Source organism: Kwoniella mangroviensis (assembly GCF_000507465.2).
Source record: "Kwoniella mangroviensis CBS 8507 chromosome 1 map unlocalized Ctg01, whole genome shotgun sequence".
Taxonomy (NCBI): Eukaryota; Fungi; Basidiomycota; class Tremellomycetes; order Tremellales; family Cryptococcaceae; genus Kwoniella; species Kwoniella mangrovensis.
This window is the reverse complement of record NW_027062533.1, coordinates 5,508,480-5,533,503: the sequence shown is the minus strand read 5'-3', so window position 1 is coordinate 5,533,503 and position 25,024 is coordinate 5,508,480. Positions and strand designations below refer to the sequence as shown.

The 25,024-nt window shown below is 45.5% G+C and overlaps 7 protein-coding genes across 7 annotated transcripts; 4 read left to right on the top strand and 3 right to left on the bottom strand.

Annotated features, from left to right (window-relative positions):
• Window positions 1–200: 200 nt before the first annotated feature.
• On the top strand, window positions 201–2,063 carry I203_102080 (uncharacterized protein; the record flags this gene model as incomplete). The annotated part of the gene is made up of 6 exons (XM_019146584.1): window positions 201–250; window positions 322–1,125; window positions 1,182–1,358; window positions 1,424–1,546; window positions 1,606–1,916; window positions 1,990–2,063. 6 exons carry the CDS (start codon window positions 201–203, stop codon window positions 2,061–2,063), a joined length of 1,539 nt encoding a protein of 512 aa, XP_019004117.1.
• Window positions 2,064–2,984: 921 nt separating this feature from the next.
• On the bottom strand, window positions 2,985–5,647 carry I203_102079 (uncharacterized protein; the record flags this gene model as incomplete). Its single annotated transcript, XM_065517021.1, has 14 exons — window positions 2,985–3,056; window positions 3,108–3,377; window positions 3,431–3,672; window positions 3,731–3,870; window positions 3,936–4,006; window positions 4,054–4,108; window positions 4,159–4,171; window positions 4,303–4,632; window positions 4,695–4,741; window positions 4,805–4,853; window positions 4,907–5,368; window positions 5,416–5,470; window positions 5,530–5,554; window positions 5,613–5,647. 14 exons carry the CDS (start codon window positions 5,645–5,647, stop codon window positions 2,985–2,987), a joined length of 1,866 nt encoding a protein of 621 aa, XP_065373839.1.
• A 1,645-nt stretch (window positions 5,648–7,292) lies between these two features.
• I203_102078 (uncharacterized protein) lies at window positions 7,293–8,546 on the top strand (the record flags this gene model as incomplete). Its single annotated transcript, XM_019146582.1, has 5 exons — window positions 7,293–7,356; window positions 7,419–7,513; window positions 7,598–7,671; window positions 7,742–8,402; window positions 8,469–8,546. The coding sequence occupies 5 exons, from the start codon at window positions 7,293–7,295 to the stop codon at window positions 8,544–8,546; spliced, it is 972 nt and encodes a 323-aa protein (XP_019004115.1).
• Window positions 8,547–8,948: 402 nt separating this feature from the next.
• I203_102077 (uncharacterized protein) lies at window positions 8,949–13,570 on the bottom strand (the record flags this gene model as incomplete). The annotated part of the gene is made up of 18 exons (XM_065517020.1): window positions 8,949–9,406; window positions 9,468–9,559; window positions 9,618–9,780; window positions 9,864–9,943; window positions 10,006–10,124; window positions 10,187–10,291; window positions 10,421–10,633; window positions 10,737–10,802; window positions 10,870–11,563; window positions 11,626–11,749; window positions 11,819–12,186; window positions 12,252–12,821; window positions 12,913–13,057; window positions 13,132–13,232; window positions 13,290–13,328; window positions 13,395–13,410; window positions 13,478–13,495; window positions 13,567–13,570. 18 exons carry the CDS (start codon window positions 13,568–13,570, stop codon window positions 8,949–8,951), a joined length of 3,375 nt encoding a protein of 1,124 aa, XP_065373838.1.
• A 553-nt stretch (window positions 13,571–14,123) lies between these two features.
• On the top strand, window positions 14,124–17,440 carry I203_102076 (uncharacterized protein; the record flags this gene model as incomplete). Its single annotated transcript, XM_065517019.1, has 9 exons — window positions 14,124–14,318; window positions 14,405–14,683; window positions 14,751–15,125; window positions 15,198–15,282; window positions 15,350–16,048; window positions 16,114–16,185; window positions 16,250–16,422; window positions 16,489–16,611; window positions 16,694–17,440. 9 exons carry the CDS (start codon window positions 14,124–14,126, stop codon window positions 17,438–17,440), a joined length of 2,748 nt encoding a protein of 915 aa, XP_065373837.1.
• Window positions 17,441–17,842: 402 nt separating this feature from the next.
• Window positions 17,843–21,350, bottom strand: I203_102075 (uncharacterized protein; the record flags this gene model as incomplete). The annotated part of the gene is made up of 11 exons (XM_065517018.1): window positions 17,843–18,090; window positions 18,173–18,278; window positions 18,358–19,046; window positions 19,102–19,446; window positions 19,513–19,765; window positions 19,822–20,000; window positions 20,068–20,201; window positions 20,276–20,715; window positions 20,799–20,957; window positions 21,044–21,231; window positions 21,314–21,350. 11 exons carry the CDS (start codon window positions 21,348–21,350, stop codon window positions 17,843–17,845), a joined length of 2,778 nt encoding a protein of 925 aa, XP_065373836.1.
• Window positions 21,351–22,145: 795 nt separating this feature from the next.
• Window positions 22,146–24,550, top strand: I203_102074 (uncharacterized protein; the record flags this gene model as incomplete). The annotated part of the gene is made up of 13 exons (XM_019146578.1): window positions 22,146–22,346; window positions 22,431–22,559; window positions 22,649–22,764; window positions 22,836–22,856; window positions 22,927–23,008; window positions 23,067–23,204; window positions 23,280–23,304; window positions 23,369–23,457; window positions 23,523–23,579; window positions 23,643–23,674; window positions 23,737–23,812; window positions 23,883–23,945; window positions 24,155–24,550. 13 exons carry the CDS (start codon window positions 22,146–22,148, stop codon window positions 24,548–24,550), a joined length of 1,425 nt encoding a protein of 474 aa, XP_019004111.1.
• Window positions 24,551–25,024: the final 474 nt, after the last annotated feature.

Here is a 25,024-nt window from a genome sequence, read left to right as displayed (position 1 = left end):
GCAGCCTGAACTCGCTCCCTGTACGGCGGAAACCGGGGTTTGCGCTCCTAAAAGTGAGTCCCAACATTCCCCTCATTCCCCGCTGCCTTTCTTACCCCTACGATTAGGATGCATGTATATAAAAAGTCTCGATTGTTTATTGTCTATCCTGTTCTGTCCTGTGAACGATACCAAATCTCGTATCGACAATAGTATTCAAGATGGCTATCTCTCCTAAAATTTACACATTCGGTTGTGGATGCTTTGCCGCGTGAGTGTTTTGCACGCAGACGCGGAACCGACGCTCAACGCAACGACTGACAATCCTCGGCATGCATACAGGCTCGGGGCCTCCATTTTCGGTTATGACCTTTCAGTCATCTCTTCTGTCTTCACCGCCCCCGACTTCATTGAGTTGACCGACATCGCCAGCAATCCAACATACCAAGGGTTCATCGTCTCGTCCATGTTGCTCGGGGCCTTTGTTGGCAGTATTCCCGCTAGTCTTGTTGCCGATCTGTTCAGCCGAAGAACATCTCTCACATGCGCGGGCGTAATCTTCTTGCTAGGTGGAGCCCTACAGACCGGCGCCCAAAGTCGGGGCATGATGCTCGCCGGTCGATTCTTCGCTGGCTTCGCCATCGGAGGCTTGGGGACTCTGGTGCCCTTGTATCAATCCGAAATCGCCCATCCCAGTCAACGTGGTCGAATTATGGCAACATTCCAGTTCTTCCTAGGTTTAGGATCCTTCATTGCCACTTGGATAGCATACGCCTGCGCCAAATACCAGTATGGTACTGCATTACAATGGCGCCTACCTATTGGCCGTCAGATGCTACCCGCTGTCCCCTTGGTCTTTTTGACCTTCCTTTTACCAGAATCTCCCAGATGGCTCATGCTAAAGCATCGAGACGCCGAGGCGATCAAGGTACTCGCGAAACTACATGCTCGAGGCAACGAATCTGATAGTTTTGTTCAGGCAGAATATGCCTCAATGAAACGACAAGTTGAAGAGGAGGCTGGAGTGGATACCACTTGGAAAGCGTTGTACAGCAGCGTGCTGAACCTCCGTAAAGTATTGTTGGGTGTGATTCTTCAATTCTCTGTTCAGATGACTGGAGTCGGGGTCATTCAGTATTACTCTGTGTGAGGCAAATTTATCTTCAGCAGTGGGTGACTCAGAATGCTGAAGTGCTCTACAGCTCGATATACACATCTGTAGGATACAAAGGATCTCAGACTCTCCTGATACAAGCCATCAACAACTTGTTCGGCCTGTTGGCGGAAGTTGCCTGTATCTTGTTCCTCGACAAGACCGGTCGACGGGGGCCCTTGATCTGGTGCAACGTCATAGGGGGTATCTGTTTTGCGGCTGCAACGTAAGTCTCTGGCTACTCACATGCCCAGCTCCGTTCCAAGCCACTGACGAACGATCGCGAATCAGACCTCTAGTTCGCAAATTTACCTTCGGAACAGGGACCAAGGCGGACGGCCTCGGTTTTCTGGCGGTCACATTTTTGTTCAACATCGTCTTCTCGTATGGTATAGGACCTCTGTCATGGGTTTAGTCAGTGGTATCATTATCATTTGTATGTACTGAAGCTGACTTTCCGTAAACCTTCTCAGTCCTACCGAAATAATGAACACGGGAATCAGGGCAAAAGGATCAGCCCTCACAGCCATGGCAAGTTGGATCGCAAATTTCATGATGGGAGAGATCGCTCCCACAGCGTTCGCTCAAGTCTCTTGGCGATTTTACATTGTTTTTTGCGTATGCTGCTTCACGAATGCTCTTGTCATCTACCTCCTGTTCCCGGAGACCAAGAATCGAACACTTGAAGAAATGGACGACTATTTCCGCCGTGGCAATTGGGTAGTCATTCGGGACAAAGACATGCTTCGTTCAGCTGAGGATCCAGAACGGCGATTCACTTCAGGTGAGTATACAACTATTTGTAACTGGGCACTGTGGCGTCTGTGAAGTGACTAAATATCCTTTCCATCGTCTAGATGACAGCGCCCCTGCAGTCCTTCCCGTTGCGGACGACGACAAGCACGCATCCGGGCATCTTGAGATCGCTTGATTGATTTGGCATCGAAGAAAGCCGAGAAGAACGAGGAGCTCGTTCGGGAGTACGCCAGTGGCATATACGCTAGGGTTGTCATCAGCAATACGTATAATCGCTGAGAAAGATTGAATGTTTTATCTGAACTTGATGAATTTCTGTATTGAAACACCTTTGACATGTTTGTATGAGCGACGTGAACGTGATCGAGGTGCCGCTTTGCTGGCAGGTCGGGGACGTTAGTAGAAACTGGCTGCTTGCGTTTCAAAAGCTGTTTACCTTTTCAGACGTGAACGTAGCCGAAGACGAGCAAGAGCCCTCATCAAATGCTGCTTGTTGCCTGGTCATGCCATATGGCACAGAATCTACCATACTCCACTCATCCGCCGACCAGTATGTCATGCTTTGAACAGCCCCTTGAATGGCTCAATGGTGAATCAATCATCAAGGAGAAATACTACAGTGGCGATTCGTCACTAGTTGACTCGGTTCACAATCTCGAAGAAGGCCGGATCACAAAATGATTGAAAACGGCTACACTTGGAGGCCGAGAGGTATCAGAATCCTGCAAGGTCGAGAGCAGACATTGACGATACATGCCGATCATGAGAGCAAGTGAATCGAATTATTCTATCCTGAGGGGTACAAAGGACTAGATTCTCTGTCCAAATCTACAATATCACTGGTCATATACGCTTGCCGTTGCTCATCCTTGTGCAACATACGATGAGAATACCGAATGCTCAAAGATGTGTTTCTCCATGACGAATGGAGTCGGGACATGATATCACGAGGAAAATCTTTAGGCGGAGACTAGCCCGCCTTTCACCTGGATATATCAGGAAACATTTGATCTAAAAATGAGTTTGCCAGTAAGGCGGACCTGTAAGTACGAATTCGATCAGCTCAAATCCGTCACGAATTGGACAACAGCCAGTCTCACCAGTACGCCTCCTCAGAATGTGTATCGGTTTGTTGAAAGTCGGGTCCATCCTGATCAATGAAGTATTCCTGCCACATGTAAAGTTAGCATTTGCACCAGACCCGCGAGCAGATACGAACCATTCCCAAGTTCAACATTTCTGCCGTCTGGTTCAGTTGTTCCTCCGTTCCAGGATGATCGCCGGTCAGTACAATCGAAGTAGGGGACCCCGCTCGACTGGGTGCATGCGATTCTGAACTGAGCTTCCGGACTAAACGATTGAAGAAACGGGCAATAAAGGCGAAGGGTGATGAGCTGTCCTGATTCGAGAAAGGCTTGACGCAGCCGTGAATTTGCTGAATCATATCGATCACTGCCTTTCTTTCAGTTGATTGTAGACGCCAAAACATCTAGAGACAGTATCGGCGTTCCGAATCATCAAAATCATAATCAATTACCTTACCTTGTACATGATGACTCCTAGGGTTGATAGGTGCACCGCCGTGGTATCTTGGAGGTAGAGCATGGAACCATTTCCGGCCACTATCAAGGTTTGATCTACAAATGCACGAGTATCCGATATCGTTTCTTGTAGCAACAAAGGCTGATCCTGGAGATCTGCACATTCCAGAAGCTCGAATCTGAGGCTGACCATCATTCGTTTATCATACCACAGCAGGAAATGATGTTGGATTTCACTCAGGCCTGTGTGACGACTGTGTAAGTCTACATTAGCACTTCGTGAAGTGTGGATATAACATACGTATATCCGATGCAAACCATCGTTGCATATGACGATCATATTGGCTGCGCAGATCAGCTAGAATGCTTCGTCTCCAGTCAATGGGGATGTCATCACGCTCTCTCTTGTATTTTATCCAGGTATGATGCGCCTGCGCGACTCTGAATGGTCGTGAATCACTCTGAGTAAGCCCAAACCTTTCATGGCCATGAGTTAGATGACGTACTCCATCGAGCAAGCAAGATGCCAATCAGCGGGACACGATTCAGAGTTTAGGCGCTGGATCCAATGCTCAAGCTGAGATGCTAATCAGCTTGGATCGCGTCTCGCTTGGTTTGACCCACATTGCCATGCTCGTCAGTCTTGATCGTGGTCGGTAAATTGAACATGTCCGAATACCTATATTTCATGTCACCTCACCAGACGAACTCTTTAATATTTTCACTTACACTCTGTCCATACCTGAAGAGCGCTCAAGTTGGTCAGCGCTCGCAAAAGACATCGAATCGAAAAGGATGCACAAGAAAGACCTGTAAATCAAGTCAGTATATAATGCCATCGTGCCACGTATGAGCTTATGGAGGAGCACCCACAAAACCAGGTCCGGTCCCGATCTAGAGATTCGTCTTGATCCATGCTCTCGCCAACATGGGGTATATGCAGCCCAAGCTGATAACTCAGCCTCAGGGCTATTCCAATATCGACCCAAGCTGTTTTATCTGTCGGATCCTTCCAGAAGACTGTTATGATGAAAGCCTTGACCATCTGTGTGGTGTACTCCCCAGCAAAAAGGGCCCGATGAAGCAACATGCGTGCGTGCGAGGATAACGCGGTCGCCAAGTTTCGACTGAAGAATTTAGCGGATGCTGCGAGTACGGCGGTGAATAGTACCGGGTCTTCCCTAACCTTTTGAAACGTATGTACTGAGAACATCCGTGAAGATAAGCCGAGCACTCGCAGCCATCAAGTCAAGGCCGCTACTTACTCTTAGGATCAAAAATAGCTATCATAGCATTCAAATGCGTGAGAAACCTGTGCGAGGGATGGGAATTAGCAACAGTCCGACGATGATGGATCATATGAGCTCGATCTGACGACAAGAAGAGGTTCCCGGCTTCGATCAGACTCAAAAAATGCAACGACACTATAGTGGTTATTCTCAGCTGATTCTTGCCGTGACTGCGCCCGAATGCGTACCTGGGTCTTGAGCAGTGATGACGGAGGCTGACACGCTCCTGATGGCCGTTGAAAGGTTGACGCCGTTGAAGCCAGAGTTAGTCCATGCAGATCCTGGTTCCTGTTCTTGAGCTTCCCATGAATCGAAAGGACCGGGATCGAGGTGTTGAGACACGCTGAACTGACGCTGAGGAGGATTTTGCAAACTTCCCGAACCAATGGTACTGCTGGTTTCACCAGTTTCATGTCCTGATGTGTAGAGTTGTGATTGCTGCGAGTCCGGAGCATTGGCGAACATGGTGCTCGAATCTGTTCGGCCAGCCATAGTAATTTGGGATGCCTTTGGACCACCAGCGGGCAGATGGACGGCGGCTATGGATGGGGATGAGGACATGATCCTCAATCGCATTGCTTTCGCAACGGCGTCTGGACCAGTTCCCCGCCGCTTACGGACAGGATATATGCAGGGTAACTCGAACCTTTCTGCGAAGTAAATGAGCTCTATCAGATTAGTTGTAGAATGAGCGTACCACATCGTTCACATCGGCTGTCCGAGGTTGCGCCTTCCACTGACACACATTTCGCCTAGATAGAACATCTGTATTAGCTCTGCACGGCACATGCACGGTGTTGTTTAGCCGTACCTTAGCCCCACGACATCTCAGACAGCTGTTCAAACAGTGTATCATCAGCGACAAGGCAGGGTGGAGGTCTGGGCGGGACTCACGCCAAGGTCCGACGTGTTTGACTAGGTCGAATCATTTGCCAGGCTCTATCAAGATAACTCAGAAGAGAGCGGCTGCCGGTAAAATGGATTGCTGGGAGATGAAGTCGAAAGGACTTCGGTCTGTCTGATTCCTTAGACAGGGAGTTAATTGCATGAATCAGCAGCACACTTTTCTCGGGGGTGTGTCTGCAGAACTTCCCTCTAGGTATTTCACCTCAGATCTGCGTGGACGTAATGAGAACTCAACGGCGATTGCGAGTTATATAGCCGAAGTACCGGTGTACAGCCGGTAACTGTCATCCTCCTAAACTGTTCAGAGTAGTAGTAAGGCTAGTCCCGCTGATCAATGCAGAATTCGCTCTGAGCGGCTAGTTATGCGACAGCACACGCGTAGAAACCATTGAAGGATTGTGCATGGCGGTGAGACCTTTGATGTGGACAGTCCGAGGCATCATAGAGTAATACCACCTTTGAACGACCCAAGAGGACTGGGAGTGGAAGAAACGAACGACTCTTCAAAGATATCTTGACAGCAGAAACATGACATGAATGCAGACTAGGCTGGAATAGGTGCGTATGTGGACTTCGATAATTAGAAGGTGAAAGAACTTGTATGTCATCATTGTCAGGGTCAAATCTCATTGCTGTTTCGTTCTCCGTCGGACTAGTCTTCAGAGTGCATGAGCCTTCCGAGACTGGACTCACCGTACCCATCGACCTTCTATAAACATCTGCCTCTCTTCAGGTTCATCTCCACCAGCAGAAGAAGATGCGTGGAGACGAAAACTCAGAGTTTGATGTGAGAAGTGAGCTACGGAAAAGCGGATTGTGAGATAGGACAAGCATCTCTGAAAGCTTGGTGATGCGAAAACCTCACAACATCTGCTCGAAAGCTTGACGACACTATCTTCGGCTTCGACGAAGCAATGCGCTGAAGGCCGTGCAGAATCGACTTCAACTAGGATGGAGTGGTTTTATAGAGAAACGATGGGGAGGAAAGTGGACAGAAAGCCCTGATTTCATGTTCAAACGATCATCCCGCTACATTTATAGCTAGAACCTCTCCCAGCGAGTTCACCGGGGGAATGAGATGAGATGGAGGTGTAAGACAGCTCCGCCTACATGGACTCTCGTGCGTATCATATCCCAAAGGATTTTACCACATTTTATGTGTCCATCGATCTCGTATACTTCAGACCTTATCATCTACCTATAAAGGCATTCAAGTACTGATTTCGGGGGCATGTGAAACAGCATTCATGTCACGATCACATGGCATGGGCAATGAAAGAGTTTGCTTCATCAAGAATAGCTAAAACCCTGACCTTCATCAGCATTGATTAGCTTTCTCATATAAGCCAAGAATGGTCTGGATACTTCGACGCTTCTACACGAACCATGTCGATCACATCTAACATGACGTGATGCCCCGCTTTGCGCTTTGCCTCGCACCTGTTGAGATGAATGAGATCGGGTCAGTCGGTCCGATAATCTGCCGGCCCGGGCGATCTCATCTCCGCTTCACGGGAGATGGATATACCACTTGCACTATCACAAATACATATATATTATATACTTGACGGGGAGGATCCACCTGATTCTCACCTCTGATGACTGACATTATCTTTCATATCCACAAATACCAAAAATTACACTTCACTGAAATCGAAATCAATCAAAATGGCCGCTTCTGTCCCTTCATTCAAGCTCAACACCGGTGCTACCATCCCAGCTATCGGTCTTGGTGAGTCGTTGCGGCATGACGACTGATTTGGTATGTATGCCGATGTTGATGGACTTTCATAGGTACATGGCAGGCTAAACCTGGAGAAGTAAGGGCTGCTGTAGCTCACGCTTTAAAATCTGGCTACAGACATATCGACGGTGCTTTGTGCTACCAAGTGAGTCTGGATTGTGGACTGTGGATTGTGTTTTATCTCATCAATGACCACATGACGCTGACTGTGTTGAATGAAATTGTACAGAACGAGAAGGAGGTAGGAGAAGGTATCAAAGATTCTGGTGTTCCTCGATCTGAGATCTTCCTCACTTCAAAAGTGTAAGTAAGGTCTCATCTGGTGCCCGTATCACGTTGATTATCTGCTGATTCGTATTTATATGACATATAGCTGGTCATCATATCACGACAGAGTAGAAGAATGTCTCGACCAAACGCTTTCCGACCTCGGTACCGACTACCTTGATCTCTACCTCATTCACTGGCCTGTTCGACTCGCTCCCAACGGCACTCACCCCTTGTTCCCAGTCAAGGAAGACGGTTCTAGAAACATCGATTGGGAATGGGACCAAGCCAAAACATGGGAACAAATGGAAGCCGTCTTGGCAAAGGGTAAAGTGAAGGCTATCGGTATTTCCAACGCTGGTATACCCATCATTGAAAAACTTCTCAAGACCGCTAAAGTTACTCCTGCCGCGAACCAAATTGAATTACATCCTTATAACCCAGAACATGAACTTGTCAAATACTGTCAAGATAAAGGTATCTTAGTTCAAGCTTATTCACCTCTCGGATCTACTTCGTCCCCATTACACAAGGATGAAGTTCTCACCAAGATCGCCGAGAAACATGGTGAATCAACTGCTGCGATCTTGCTCTCCTATTTGATCTCTAAGAACGTGGTGGTTTTGCCCAAATCTGTCACTCCCTCAAGAATAGAGTCTAACTTGAAGGCCATCAAGTTGGATGCTTCAGAGGTGGAACAATTGGATAAATTAGCGGAGAGCGGTAAACAAACGCGAGTTAACTCTCCTCCTTGGGGTTCAGACTTTGTGAGTTCATGTCTTTTACTCAACATATTGGGAATGACAGCTAACACAGTATGTTGCACTTTATAGGGCTTCCCCAACTGGTATGGTCCAAACAACAAGAACGCCCCTGAAGGAGCCAGATTGCTTTATGGTAAATCTGCTTAAACAATCCGCTCCGAGGGTTGACCGGAATAGATTTGTAGCCTTGTAGATTGATGGCGCGGAGTATGTAGGATTTATCAATAGAAAAAGAAGTCAGAGAGGTAGGATCTTGATATTGTAAATGGTTCATCTAATCATGCAATCATCCATCTATGTGTATACACAATATCCACACCGGTGAACCCTCACGAGGCAGAACTCCATGTCTGTATTCAGATTGAGTCTATGAGGCGGGGATTGACGAACAGATCGCAGAATATATACCCATCTAAGGCTTACCAACGCTAGCTAGCACTAGACATCAATTCATCTATACACATATTATATACAAAAATCAACATGTCCCCATAAACAACAAGATCTAATCGATGCACACATGGACAACAACTGAACCCACTGGTACCTCTAATTCCCACCCCCACCTGTAGATTTCCTCAACCCACCTAACAGCTTTTTCCTCCCCGGATGAGTAGGACTTGTTGACCTGGCGCCTATGGAGATGTTGGGATTCATAGAAGCTACTGCTCCTCCGATGCTTACACTGGGCGTTGGAGTAGGCTGACCAGAGATTGACGTTATCCTTTTAGGATTCAATGGTGATATGCCACTTCTCCCTATGCCTGCTGCTGACACTTCGACGCTATTCTGTCTTGATGCTGATGCGGATGTAGATGCAAATTTCTTCTTGATCGTGCCTCCGCTACTCTTTTGGCCTGCTGATGGCATAGAGCTCGTATTAGGGATGGAATTCAACCCGCTTTGCGAAGGTGATGAATAATGTATGGAGGAAAGGGAACCGGGTAAATCGGCAGAATGAAGTTGACGACGGGCTTTTTCATGTTTCGCTTGAACCGATCGAAAGTCTGAGTGGATACGTCAGCAATACAATCGAGGCCGCGGATGTAAGAGTCTGCTTCTACTCACGCGATAACAATTCCTGCCATTTGATTTCCTCTTTATTACCCAGCCTGGACTTAGTCGCCGCAGCAGCAGAAGAGAAAGTGGATCCTGTCGAGCTGTGGCCACACAACATTCAGTCAACACATCACACCAAATCGATCGGGTCACACTCACCTCTTCGTGCTGGAGATGGGGACATAGCCTGACGAATGGACTACGGATAACCTCGCCCTCAAAGAGATGAAAGCGCTACTTTGAGGCAGGATCATGAGCAGACCGTATAGGCATTTGGGCAGATAAGGGTATTTCTCAGGTTCGAGGAGTTGTAATCGTAGGTCTGGAGAGAGTCAGAAGACCATTAGCGATCGACTATGATATTAGCAAGCTTGAAGTAGATAGTGAGGTCAGAACGTCACTGACTCGTAAAGACAGGTGATTCGATTAACATCACCAATTTATCAATCTGGACCAACAACGGTACGGTAAGTTCCAATTCAGCACTATCACGAAGCCCTTTCAATTAGCGTTATGCCATTCCAGTTGATGAAGAGTGAGAACTTACAAAATCTGAAGCAAGTTGGAAGCATGTTCATAAGCCTGAGCCAACAAGCACAGGGCAAATGCAGCAACGGCATTATGACACCATGACCTGTACAGTGAGGAGAATAGCATTTGACCATCCTAGAAGACAATGTCAAGGTCAGCGCACGGGATTTATGGGAAGTGGTGAATATTAGACATACTTTCGATTCTAGATTCTTCAGTCTCCTTCTGAAATCTGCCAACTCAGGCGAAGTGATCAAGATCATATTTAACTTGACTACCATCATACTTGCAAATTCGAGGTCCTATCAAGCACAGTATAATCAGTATATGTCCAATTGTTAATAAGAAGAAAGTAAAGAAGGAGTATCAAGAACACCAACACCCTGATTTTGTGAATTTGACCATTCACCAAGGCTAAACAAATCACTTACATCGTCTTTCTCCAGAATCTCAGCTATCGTCCTAAATATCCTCTCTGCATTCAAATGCAAGCATAACTGTCTGATGATGAGACTACCTCGAGTTTCCAACAATCTCCTATCCGTTGAGAATAGCTCTAATACTTTGACCATGAAACTGGTGAAATATGAATCTTCAGATGAAGCTGATATCTGGGCCAGAAGTTGCAAATCATGTTTGACGACCTACAGAACCACAAAATTCGGCATCAGTATCTCGTGCATTCTCTCTTGTAAGTATGATGAAGCGGCTGTTTATGTGAATCTGACAATGAGTTACATGACTTACATCTTCAGAAGGGTCCGATAAAGTCTTCAACAAAGCTGGGAAAGTACCACTATCTCTCGAAAGGATCTACAGACTCAATACGTCAGCTATGGGAATTTACTAGATGAGATGCTCAGCGGATCAGATAGCTCACCTTATTAGGCGCTTTCAGATGCAGCATCAATAACCATTCCAATGCCGCTATTCTCGTCTCAGCATGATCACTCAAGAATTGCAATGTCAGAACATTGACAGTTTCTCGAACGTCAAACGGATCTACATCATCCGCTAACAACAAACCTTGTTCGGTCGTTGGTGAAAGTGGTCCTTGACCTTGACCTTGCTGGTTCTGAGGTGGTGATTCAGGTCTTATTGATGACTTCTTACTTATCGAGCCTGGGAATTCACCCGTAGTTGGAGTAACAGGTTCGGACATAGTTGGTAAAGTACCTTTCAACTTGTGTGTTTGGAGGTTGGTAGCTGATAATGTCTGTGTTATACCTGATCCTCCTATGGTGGCATTCTTGGTCGTACTGGGAGTTACATCCAGAGGATCATTCACAGGTATATTGGAAGTTGTCTTGGCTGAGTCTGGTAGATCGGTTGTGGTGGCGGATAAAGCGAAATCTTTCTTGATTGGATTAGGTGATGTACCTGTCAATGCCAAAGTAGATGGAGGTGAACCTGCCACGGAAGATATGGGTGGCGGCACGGATCCACTCGTGTTGGGAGGTAAGACAGTAGCTGTGGATGCGGTTGCTGGAGTGGGTTGAACTTGAAGTGGAAGGGACTGTATAACTCGGTATAATGAGCCATTGGTCTCGTGAGCGGCGAGTTTGATATGACGACTAGTATGACCTAGTCAGCTTTGTTTCGTAATTGTAGAGGAGAGTAAGAGCAGCAAACTCACTGTGGGGAAGCGAGGTTGGGTAGGATAGCTGGCACTATACGTGGTGTAAATGCTACAACGGTATTTTGGGCGAATTCGAGGAACGTCAAAATCCATTCCATTGCTGTTGACTGAACCAGTTCATCTTTATTCGCACCAATCACCATCGTTAGCAAGAGTTGACTTTTGCCAGATGGAAAAGCAAAGCACTCACCTGGGTAGGATAAATGCTGGATAATAATATCCATGATAGCCGCATGGTCCACAAAAACGCCTTGCCCCGGCACCCAGTTGCCACTACCCTCACCTTCCCAATCATTGTCGTCCTCATCGTGATCATAGCCAGATTGAGTAGTGGTTGTCATCGACTCATCCACAATCGCTTCATCTTCATCTTCGATCGCGGATTCTAAAGTATGTCTACTTCCACGTGTCCTGACCGAACGAGTTTCCTTCTTCAACCTATTTTCCTCTGCCTGTTTTTCCTGTACTTGAGCGATATACTTGATCTCCCGCAGGAATTCCGCCAAAACATTTTCGGTGGCTAGACGGACATCGACATTCCCATCTGCGAGATATCTCCTAATGATCATTTCACCTCATCAGCAAAACAGCAAATGTACTGCAGGAGGATCGACAAAACTCACAATAACCCATCTAGAAATTCAGGTAACCAAGCTACCAATTCCAAATCCGGTACAGAATCCAAAACCATCAACCAGGAAACCAGATGCATTCTGGTATACGGTGATATAACGTATATCCGTTCTGCAAGGAGAGGTATGAATCTAGCTAATGAAAAAGCTCTTCGATCTTCTTCCTGTTGTTGTTGCCCATGGGATTGATCATTAGATTTCGAAGGTGAATCTAATCCTAGACCGATCTTTGGACTAGCACTTGGATCTAAATTGCTATCTTTTTCGTTATTGTTATGACCATTAGAGTTTATACCTAATCCTGATAACTTGTTGTTTATACTTGTGGTCGTCGTTTCACTTTCTATCCGTTGCGCATGGGAATGAGGTAGATTCGGATTGTAATTTCCAGGATAGATCGAAACGTAATGAGGTGCAGCTTCCGCTACTATATCTTTCATCAATCTATCTAATAATTCCGCTCCGTTTTTGACTGACATTTCGGAATCTGAAGAAAGCTTTGATAGAGCATCGAATATCTCGTTGAAGTGAATGAGAATTTCACCTTTACTGACTTTTGCTCTATGGCACGTAACACCCATCAGCTAGATTCCCTTTCACAGTTGACAGGAGTGAGGGGGAACTAAGGAGAAGAAGGTGTACAATCACTCACATATTATATAAACTCTCACAAGCATGATACCTGACTCTAGACTCTGGATCTTGAAAACAAGCTAATACGGGCGGTATGATTACACCCAGAAACGGAGCGACATCTTGACCTAACGCTATGGCAGTAGCAGCTAGACCGATCAAACCTAAATTGATGATGTGGAAGTCACTGATTAGTCTGATCCTCAGTTTATGCTTCGAATCTGAATGCATCACCCACCTCCATTCCTAGTATGTAAAGCCGAGTTGGACGAACTGAACATCCCACATAGTTGGTCGATTATAGATGATATTCGAGGAATATCAGACGATAAGACGAGTCTACGACGCTCTGTTAGCTACGGATGTTCATGGTCGGAAGAGAAATTGGCAGCTTACTTCTCCAGCTCCAGGGCAGCGGCCTTCCGCCTTTCGTATCTATCGAAGACACGATTATTAGTATGTGTTCATCGACATGGAGAAATTTGGACAGCATCGACCAACATTTTGTCATTGAGCCCTATGGGTGAGGTGAAAGCATATCAGCTTCAGCTGATCTACATCCTCCGCTTGTCATGTACACTAACCTCTCAAGATGGATTGGTCTACATGTCAATGCGAGCGATTGACATCAGCTCGGAATGATCCATGCTCTAGTGAAAGATATCGTGCTCACCCATTGTGAACACTTGGTTGTCGGCTCCTGCCTGTCCTGTTTCAAGGTGTTGCTTGACTGATGCTCTGTGTATTACTATATCATAGGGTACTGAGGTATGCTTGAGGGTATCTCTGGATGCTTGAGTGGTCGAGTGAGTCGAGTCTTATGCATCAAGTAGATTGTGGTCTGCTAGATGGGATGAATGGAATGGTATTATCATGCAATATGACGCGTCTGTATGGTGGGATGATACTCTCCACTCGTACCAGTGTACTGATGCAGTACTTTGGTTGTGATTAGGACCGATCATTATGTTATCTTCCGTCTCATCTCTCTCTTTCATCTTTCGGTTACTTTACTTTTGCAGTCACACCCTCTCATCGTCTCTTACACATACTGTACTTCATCAACACTGCTTGCTACATCTATCTATTCCTATACATCTCGTTGCGACATCTGCTCGATGACCTTTCATGCGCTGAGAAACCGCAGACTGTGATACCTTCATACTTAACAAGTTCGGCCACTGCAGATTGGAAGAGCCGTCCGGTCAGTATCATCATCATTGAAAAACCATGTCTACAATATCCATCCAGCCTGGCCAACCCGAAGCCTCCTCCTCGACCCCCTCAATCGGCCCAAAACACCTAGCAACCTTCGTCTTTGACTTTTCACTGCCCAGATCGAGATACAAGAGACTCACAGTAGCGGAAGGAGTAGTACATAAATTAGTACAAAGGTTGATGGAGAAGCATGGCGGAGAGACTAATGTGCGTATTCATGGCCATCCGATCGGCCGGTATCATAGTGCAATGCTTGAAATGGGAGGCTGACCCATGTTCCTGTTGATTCATAGTTACGGTTATGCTTGCTTATCACTGCATCTAAATCGGACAATAGAAAATCCAGAGTGTTCAGAAAAGAATATGCAGGACCATTAGCATTCTTAACTTCTTTGCCCAATTTCACAGACTATTTCCCCAAATCAGGTAGACAACCACCCAAAACTGCAAGATGGCCCTCATTCTCAGATGGGACAAGCGAAGAAAGTGGGAATCCGGAGGGGACAAGAGATAAGAAACGGAAAAGAAAAGATGAAATTGCATTGTTAAATGGCGTCGTCGGTGGAGTGGAAGTAAGTGGATCTTTCTCGCTTCCTAATGTCGATGTGCTGGAATATTGAATTGACATTCTATATGCAGACGCTAAACAAACCATATGTGAATATCCAACATTCGCCTTCCCGGACATTCATCTCCCTCACCCCATCTTCAGCTATCCCCTTACTCGACTCATTGAATGCACCTATCTCAACCGGTGATGAAACCCCCGGATCACCAGCCAGACGTTATCTCGTCGTTGTAGCTTCCGACGACACCAGCTCGGATAGCATCAAAGACCAGCAAGTCGAGGTGATACTTCCGCACGATAATTGGGATAGTACATGGGATGGTCAGGGTTGGCAAGAATTAGCAAGTGGAATCAAAGGGAAGGATATTAGATGTTCTTGTGTGGTTGTCGGTCAGTCCGGCAATGGAGAGACGCCAAGCAAGAAGCTTAAAAGCATGTGCAAAGAGGTGAGCATGACACCGGCGCTTTCATGTACGATTGGGACTGTCGCTCAATTCGCATCATGATCCATCTTGCAGATCTCAAATGGCTCATCAGACGCTCCGTGGTTCATTATACCTCCGGAAGTGGATCTCACATTATCTGGATACTCCATTGAATCAGGTACGTTGCCTTTGTCCAAGATGGTCATTGTCTATCAGACTCACGGCTGATGCTCATGACCGCTCAGGTTCAACTCCACCTCTCGACATGGCCTCAACATTAGCTACCGAACCAATCGAAACGCCCATCTCCAATCCTCAACTGCAAGTTCCTATGCCAGCGATCCCAACCGTGAATGCAGATGGCAAGACTTTACAGCAGTTGCAGAATCAAGCTATGCAAGCTAGAATGGCCCAATTTGCCAAAGCTGTATCATCCGTTTCCATGGCTAATGGTGCTAATGTCAAAGTCGATCCTCAAATGATGGCAAGCATGTTACAAGCGATGAAGAACCCTGGTAATACACCTATCGATATGACTGATCCGAAATGGCAACAGGTCAGACAATTGCTGCAGCTGCAGCAACAACGTCAGATGGCTGCTTCATCTAACAATAATAGTATGATGAATATTAATCAACCTACATCATCGGCCATGCCTCTACCTGTACCGAACGCTGTGAATACGGGTATGAACGGGAATGGGAATTCACAAGATCAGAACGTCATGGCTGCTATACAACAACAACGAGCACAACAAGCTCAGAATTTCGTGCAAAATCAAAACCAATCTTCGCAACAGCAACAGCAACAGCAGCCTATCGTCCATAATATACAGGCACAACAACAGCAACAGTCGCAGTCACAGCAACAACAGGTCAGACCTGCTCAACAGCAAATCTGGTCAGGTTCACTCTCTTCCGCAAGTCAACCTGGAAATTACACTCGTGAGTGTATCCAGCATAGAGGGTGAGATGAAAGGCACATAGCTGATATCTGAATCGACTCATAGATCTATTGAACCTCGATGCATCGAAATTCTCTGGGAATTCGGAAGGTATCTTGGCTCAACATTGGCCCAAAGGTATGTATATCATATCTCCGGAATACTGATCTCTAATTTGCTGATCATGGTTTCGTGAGGATAGATCTGCAATTGCGTAATGTGGTAGTGTTAGAAGTACAAACTTTAACTGCTTACGCACAAGCGAAGAATTGTCCCATCGTGGTGTTTACACCGAGCATTACGATGGGTCAGGATTCCACAGCGAACTCGTACAAGTACACTCAGTTGGCTAATAGTCTACATGCTAAGGGCAATGTAAGTTTCAACAATGATGTAGCAATAGAAAAGTTTAGAAAGCTGATTATACCGTTGACATTGCAGATGGTGATCATACCATTCGGGACCCAAGATAGAGGTATCGTCCTGTTCTCCGCTTCGATGCCTGTGCAACCTCCCACCCCGAGCGGCAGTAGACAATATCACCTGATGGGTGTGGTGTGTCTGGTAAGTGTGCATTTCAATGAAATGGGAAACGACCTAGAATGAGATTGGCTTGATGGCTAATTCCCGATCGCGATGTTCGTAGCACGTACCATTCCCTCCCCTGAATGCTGCGACTATACGTACGACACCAAGCCAAGCACCACAACAACCACTACAGCCTCAAGTTCAAGCCGAGCAGCAGATACCTCAGCCCAGACCGCCAGCTCCTCAGCAGCAGCAGCAACAACAACAACAACAGCAGCAGCAGCAGCAGCAATATCGACCTCCCCCTTCTGGGCAGATTGCACAGAATAACAATAACAATAATGCCATGTACCATCAACAAATGTTGTTACAGGCTCAATCGGCTATGCAGAATCAGTCTCAGCCTCAAACTCAAGCTCAGTCGCAAGGCCAAGGTATCAACCAACAGCAACAACAACAGCAATTCGTACCTCAGCAACAACAACAACAACAACAACAATTCATTCCTCAACAGTCTCAGCAGCAACAACAACAGCAACAAGAGAAAAGGGGAATAAGTCAACAACAATATACCCAACTAATGCTTCATGCTCAAAGGTTAGGATTGAACATTCAACAATTCGATTATAATAACATGACATCTAATCAGATGCAAGCTATTATAAATGGAATAAAAATGGCTGAAGCTAAATTCCAACAACAACGAGCCCAAGCCCAAGCTCAAGCTCAGCAACAACAACAACAACAATTGCATCAACAGCAGCAGCAACAGCAACAACAGATGGTGCAGTTACAGCAGATGTTGGCTTCGCAAGGTCAATTTACGGGATCGGGAATGGGTGATGGTCAGGGGTATTCACAGTAGTCCGTTTGATATGTTATAGAGAAAGTAGCGTTTTTTTTTTTGGTTGGAGGTTGACTTGAATATCGGGGATTGGAACGAGATTGAGAAAAGGGATTTTACGATAATTCTTGTATATTCTTATTAAGTTTTTAATTCGACAGGTATTGTATATAGATCTTCTAGAATGTAAACATCCATGTATCTCTAAGTTATGGCTGCTTTTCAACGCATACTTCGTCCTGTATCCTCTTTCCTCTTGAGTGAAATCTGTTGGTACACAGTAAACGAGTGTAAGAAATTGATCTGATCACGAATCCATCAAGTGTAAAACAATTAATCTCATCAGAATTTTTTATCTTAAATTTACAAACTATCCGAATCCAAACGATAAAATAAAATCATACCTAAAACCTAATTTAGATTTTAGATAGCAGCCATAACCAACCTCGCACCTTGTTCATTCTCCGCCCTGACACTCAATTCAAGAGTCACTCCCGATCCAGGCGAATAAGTCATCCTGCACCTTGCCAGCACCTTACTGGACTTATCGTTCCCGTTAGTTGGAATCACCAAACCTGACAGATTGAGAGTATGTACAGAGTTGGAAGTGGGAGTTTCGGTACCGCCTAGTGGGAGCATGTTGAGTACTTCGATAAGGGATTTACAAGCGTCTATATTGATAACACATCATCCAGCGGATGTCAATTTTTAATCTCGGATACAGTACAGAGAAAACCTAGGTCACAAACTCACCTTTCAATGATTCGGACGATGATAAGGCAAATGTCTCGGTCAACGAAGCTGATTCTGCCAGTTTATCCCATTCACTCGAGAACGTAACGTAGGTAGGGGTAATGTACTATCAAACGAAACGAATATTAGCGTATGTTACATTTTCAAACCTCACATCAAAAGTCTTGGAGGACCTGAATACTCACGTCACCAGCACCCAAATCCAACTCCTCAACTTGATACTCATCATCATACCCTTCCTCCTCAGGTTCACCAGAATTAGGATCAAACTCTTTACTTATGAATTTCAAAGTACAGCTGAAAGTTCCAGCGGCGTACGTCGAGGGATCATCTCTCGTGAACGAAACGTAGACTACACCCGTTCCACTGGCCGCACTCAGACTTTGGATAGGTACGATGAAATCCTCTGTCAAACCCGAGTCAGGTGAAGGGTTCATGACCACCGCCACTTGTTCAAGGACAGTGTCAGGTATGGTATTCGACACGTTGAATTGGAATACGACATGCTCCTTGAATATGTGTTTGACGGCTGATACGACATATTCAGTTTCAGATTCGGTAAGTTCGACAGGTTTGCTTGATGATCTAAGCACGGGTCCGTACGATTCGAGTTCGGGAATGGCAGCAAGTTGACTTGCGTATGATGAAGATTGAGCTTCGGCGGATGTAGATGCCTGAGCGGAAGATTCAGGTTTGGGTGTAGATGGACCAGCAATGTCGAGAGCGGAAGATCGAGCTTGAGCGATCTCGGCTGCGGCAGCTTCTTTGCTGACTCGGGGAATGGAAGAAACGTCGAATGCGGACGAATGCTTGGTTTCGTCCTTGACGTAAGAAACAAGTTGTTCTTCCAGTTGACCAAGGGAGAATGTAGCCTCTGCAATGAACCAATAAGCAAGAGTCCTCGTGTAGTCCGAAGACCCATCACTCACCCTCTCGGACGAACACGTCAGCTAAGGATTTTTCCTCCAACACCTTGATGTACATAGCCGCTCTATCCCTGACCTCATCATCTACATCATCCAGACATCTTCTCAAAAGGACATTCACAGATTTCATCACAGCCTTGTCATCGATACAGACACCGAACTTGGCGAGACTGCTAACTGCTGCGGCTCGTACAACGGCGTTTTCAAGTACCACTCGGTTGTAAATGTATCTGATGAATTTGGTTGGGTTTCGAGTCTTGGGTCCTTCAATACCGAGTAAATGAAGGATTCGGACAGAGAGTTTAGTGAATTCACAATCTTCGATGAATTCACAGAGATGTGCGAGAGCTATGTCCAGCAATTACCGGGTCAGCCTTGTTCCTGTACTGGCATGTGCAACGGAACATCACTTACCAGTTTCTCTACAATCTTTGATGAATTTGATCATGTCAAAGATAGCTTCTACAACAGCATGTTTGAAGTCGTATCCACCTTCATCCCTCAATACTCCAGAGAGGAACGAAAGCATGATAGCTTGTTTACCCGGGAATTTAAGACATAACGATCGGATAGCATCAACCACGATGATCTTAAATTCATCGGTGATATCAGCCATGAACGAGGAGATTTGTTTCATCAATCGATCGACTGAAGCTTCATTACCGGTCTGATCAGGTAGAACATGTCAGCTGAGCTCGGCTGTACGATCTTCGGACAACTGACCTTGAGTAAAGTGGTAATAGCATAAGTAGCGATACTTCGATTGGAGTCCGTGATCAAATTCTCTAACTCTACATTGACAGTCGCAACTGATTGAGGTAAGATCTGAGCGAGTTTGTTGAGAGTCTTGACGGCAGCGAACTTGATGACGGGTTTAGGGGAATTCATGAAGAGTTGGAGGACTGAAACGAAGATAAGTAAGCTTAATTCAACCATGATGGGATTGGGATTCCAAATGGCAAAACTCACCCGCAACGGTCCTGTACAAGTCTCCAGGTTGAACGTCCCTCATCTCACAGATGGCTCGAGCAGCTTCGATGTTGACCATCTCTGATTTGTGCCTCAATAGACTCTCGAGATATTCGTGCATCTGTTTCCTGACACTACATTCGACAATTTCGTCAGCAAGTTGCGAGAAGATCTATTCACAAGGTCATTGAATGATGTTTGCACTTACTTTGGATCCTCATCCATCACTTTCCTAGCAAATCTGATCAACATGCACATAGCCATTGGATTCTTGATTATATTGTTTGACTTTCCATTAGAACCTAGCTGTTGAACCATTTTCGTAATTGCCATTCTATCTTTCTCTCTTATCAGGTATAGCAAGCCTAAAGCATGATATTGCATTATATAGCTTGAGCTTGCTACAGCTTGATATCCACCCGAACCACCACTTCCACCTCCTGATAAATACGATGAAGCACTGGACGCGAAAGACGAGACTGATTTGGCATTGACAGCTTCCTGTGCTTCGTTGGACCATCTCTTGATTATTGATGGTGAGAGGGGGAAGAGGTGGTAGGATGATACGAGGGACGCAGATGAGATGGAGGAAGATCGATCGACTAAGGCGGACTTGAAGAATCTCTCGACGGATTGAACGGATTGAGCCTATAGAACCATCTCATGTCCGTCAGCTTGATTGCTTCCTTTGGTTCAATCTACAGCTGAGTCACGAGATACTGAGGACTCACGTCGATGATCCTTGCTAACGCCCTGATGGCGTTTGGTCTATACACGACTTCCAAATTGGGTTGCATATCCTTCATGATTGATGAAGTAACCATGATGACGTCTTCAGCGATAGTTGACAATTCCTTGATGACAAGGTATACCATTTGTCTGAGTGCGGCCTATCAATTCAATGAAAGGATCAGTGTTTCAGCTCCCACGTTCTATGTGTTTGGTCACTATCGTATGTGGAATATGACCAACTCACATCTTTATGTTGAAACAGCTTTGTCACTCCGAAGAACAACGTTGTAGCTTCCTGAGTCGAGAATGTCTCTCCAACATACAACAAGTACACAATCCTAGTCAAGAGGGCACGGCATTTTCTAGGTGATATGGGCGATTCATTGAACACTCTAGCTTCCTGTAGGATGGTGGACTTGTCATGGTAGAACGCTAACAGAGAGACAAGGGAATCAACATTCAGTAACATTGGAGCTGAACAAAGATAGACAACGATAAGAGACATGTTACTCACACATCCCACCTGCCTCTTCATCCTTCTTGAAAGACATTTTGGTGAGGGTCGCGAGAGTACGAGAGGTGACAGGGGTCTATATGGTACCTGTGGTATTTTTCTCTCTCTATATATCACCCATCTATCTGTCGTTGATGATGACACTCTCTCTCTCACTCCCACTTACAGCACGACGCTGGGAGCTGAGACGCGACCTCTCTTCTCGAATTCAAGCCACGTGGCGGATTTACTCGGTCACAGCGTCAGGTGGCATCTAGATCCCGGTGGTTTACGTGGGCAACCCATTTACGCTCATCTCTGCGGCACAGTGTTGCGGCATCGACCGTTACCGTTAAGTTACCATTCCATCGTTTCTTGTGGTTTTAGGGGCATTGGACAAGGGGGTTAGGCTGTGTTTCGGATGTATAAACTCAGGAACAATCAAAGATATCAAGGGTCCTTTGGTTCTTTAGCGGTGAAATCTGTTTTGTTTTCCCATCCCTGTTGGTTCACGTCGGACCAAGTTTTAAGCATACGCAATGTTGTTGATTACGAGTATGGTCGGACCTCCACTCGGATACGCTTGAATTGTGAGAAACTTGACCTTGGCATCTCGGTGTGCAGGAAATGCACAGCGCATGCTATACGAGTAGAGAGAAAAACAGATGGAGGATGACTTATCCTGTCTTCTTGCTCCATCTATGATAATACATTGTTTTGAGGACTGAAATTCAAAGAAGACAAACAGCCTCGTCCATTCTTTACTGTTGTCGCCTTCGGGTGCCAGAGGTATATCATATCACCTTATAACAAAAGAAATCCCCTATTGATCGACTGATCAAGTATATCCAACATGCGACCCAGCAGTCTATCAATACTTTCCACCTTCATCTTTGGCTCAATATCAGTTTTGGCAGCATGTACATCCAACACGACCGATACAGCAGGATTGCAGCAGTTGATTCATGATGGAGGAGCAGGATACAAGTTGGAATTGTGTGCTGGACAGGTGTACGAGATCAGTGAACAGCTGAATTATACGGCTCTCAATCAGGTGAGTCATCCTCGCTTCACCAAGTCACTCCAAACAGAAGGAAAGCTGTGGTGCTGATCAAATGATTGTTTCGTGTACGATCAGGAAATATCGACTGAAGGATACCCTACAGATGATAGTCGAGCGACATTGAAGATGGTAGGATTCAACAAGACTACGTTGGTGATGGCGCAGGATGCGGGTCTGAGCGGTGCTAAGCTATTGAATGTTCAGGTGAGCAATAAGCTCATGGAATCCGAACAATCTGCGAGTAAAGCTGATTGATTTTACTCTTACCCTTCTGGCTTTTGACTGGGGTTCAGCTCAATGGAAATAGACTGGATAGTGAAGATATATATACAGCTGGAGGAGGGAATATAGAGTTCGGTGGACAGAATCAAAATCAGACAATAGAATATGTGAAAAGTTATGATCCAAGGTATGTCTAATCTGAATTCGATCGATTTGATGAGATCGATGTTCGCTGACCTGTGGAAAATTGTGTAATAGAGGATGGTCGTGTCTACACCTGTGAGTCCATGTCCATGACAACCGCATAGACGCGGTTGAAGCTAATCATCATGGTCATGACCGTACTTAGAGCCGAAGGAACCTTCAATTGTGTGAATATAACAGTACAGAATAATGATATCGGACCGTGCGGCAGGGACTACTTCCAAAATGTGAGTCGCTTACGTGCTTTGAAGGGGTGAACGCTGATATTTTGTGTGATGATACTAGTGGGCGGATGGTATCTCCCTCTCCTGCGCAGACAGTCTAGTCCAGAACAATCAAATCGTAGATGCTACCGATGGAGGGATCGTGATTTTTGGTGCTCCTTCTTCGGTGATTAGGAATAACAACATCAGCGTTAAGACGGTTAGTCCATACTCCGGATGTTCCTATTCAATGTTTTGCCAACTGACATTGACGTTGTTGGTCATATGGTAATAGCGAACAATGCTAGGAGGTATTAACAGTAAGCATCTCCTCTTCCATCCTAATTCGTCTTGATCTGATTGTTTTGGTTTTTCCATTCACAGTGGTCGACGTCTTACCTTGGTTACCTGAAGGCAATTTCTCAAATACCCTTGTAGAAGGTAATACCATTCATGGTGGATTCGCGACCGAGGTGAGCATGCTTCTTTACGTTAGGCGTCAGATATTGGATATGGAGCTGAATTGGTTATCGAATAGATGGGTGATGCGGAACATGGACCGAATAACGCTTCTGCAATAGTAAAGATCGGTATTGTGAGTATACGTCAACCGCATATTTGGTCAGATTTAGTGATTTATCTATGTTATCTCATACAGGCTGTCGGTCCGGATGTATGGTTCTCCGACGGGTGAGCTTAAGTCAAGCTCACAATAATGTTCACCTATACTGATTTTGGGATATATGATTTAGGCGTTACGGTACCAACAAATCTACCGGAGCTATCATCAAAGACAACATATTCTCAGGTGCATTCGCCTTCGCTATGGTGGGTTGTAACGCGCGGTGTCCAGTCGACTCATCAATGTACTGATTCAATACCATATGGTACCTGATAGGGTGTATCGAGTGCCAAAGATTTCACGATATCTAATAACTCTTTCGTCGGTAATACATCGTTTGTAAGTCATTCTCATCTGATAGATATTACCCGTCTCTGCTTCTCATTTTCTCATCTTTTCTTCTTCTCGTTTCCTTTGCTTCTCTCCTCTCTTCTCACTTCCTTCTTCTCGTGATCACTTCCATTTTTCTTATTCTTCCCTTCTTATCACCTCCGGTTCCGATCATCCTTTACTGTGCCTACAAGCTAATCCACTCCTCATCTCCTCAGATTGGCTCATATGGTCCCAACTGCACCACCGAGACTAAAACACCCCATGAACCCGTCCCTCTCCTCTTAGAACCTACCAGCGTTACCAACCTCAATTTAACCCTTCCTCCTGATTCGCCATACCAATTCGTAAATGGAACAGCCCTAGGTCTCACTTGTTTCATGCCACCTGCGAATGATCAGAATGCTTGGCCATACGGGGACGGATTCAATTCGGGTCCTTCGGCCACTTCAGATGGAGGAGCTACGAGCGCTTCTACCTCCAGTCCTGCGTCCTCTGGAAGTAGTGGTAGTGGCCAATCTAGTGATGCGTTTAGATCTATTGAGATCGGTGGTAAAGTGATTTTGGGAAGTACGATCTTGGGATTATTGGTGGGCTTGAAGGTCTTACTCTAACATGATCATATCGGAAGAATGATAGAGATACTCGTAGTGAGATAGGATAGAAAAGCTGAAATGGACAATAGATAAGATAATAATGGACAATAACACATTAACGAAATGAACAGTACTGTATCAATAGAAAGATAGCTGAACATGATCACACGAACCCAATAGATTTTATATGTTATACCTCGTACAGACAGAATAATACCATGAGCATATAGATAATATAGATTATTACTTGGAATAGATCACAGTATATTGTGCGGTTCACTACAGGTATATTATTATACATTCACAGACCATGTATCTAATATGCAGTATTTGGCGTGGTAATAATACATTCAAATTCAGGTCCTGAATACCCCTACAAGATCAAGAATTGCCTTTCGATCTGAAGGTGTTTGTTGTCCTTGACAACATCGGGGCAGCTGGTCACCTTGATATATGCGCGAGTACATTTCAGCGGTGTACGTGATGTACACA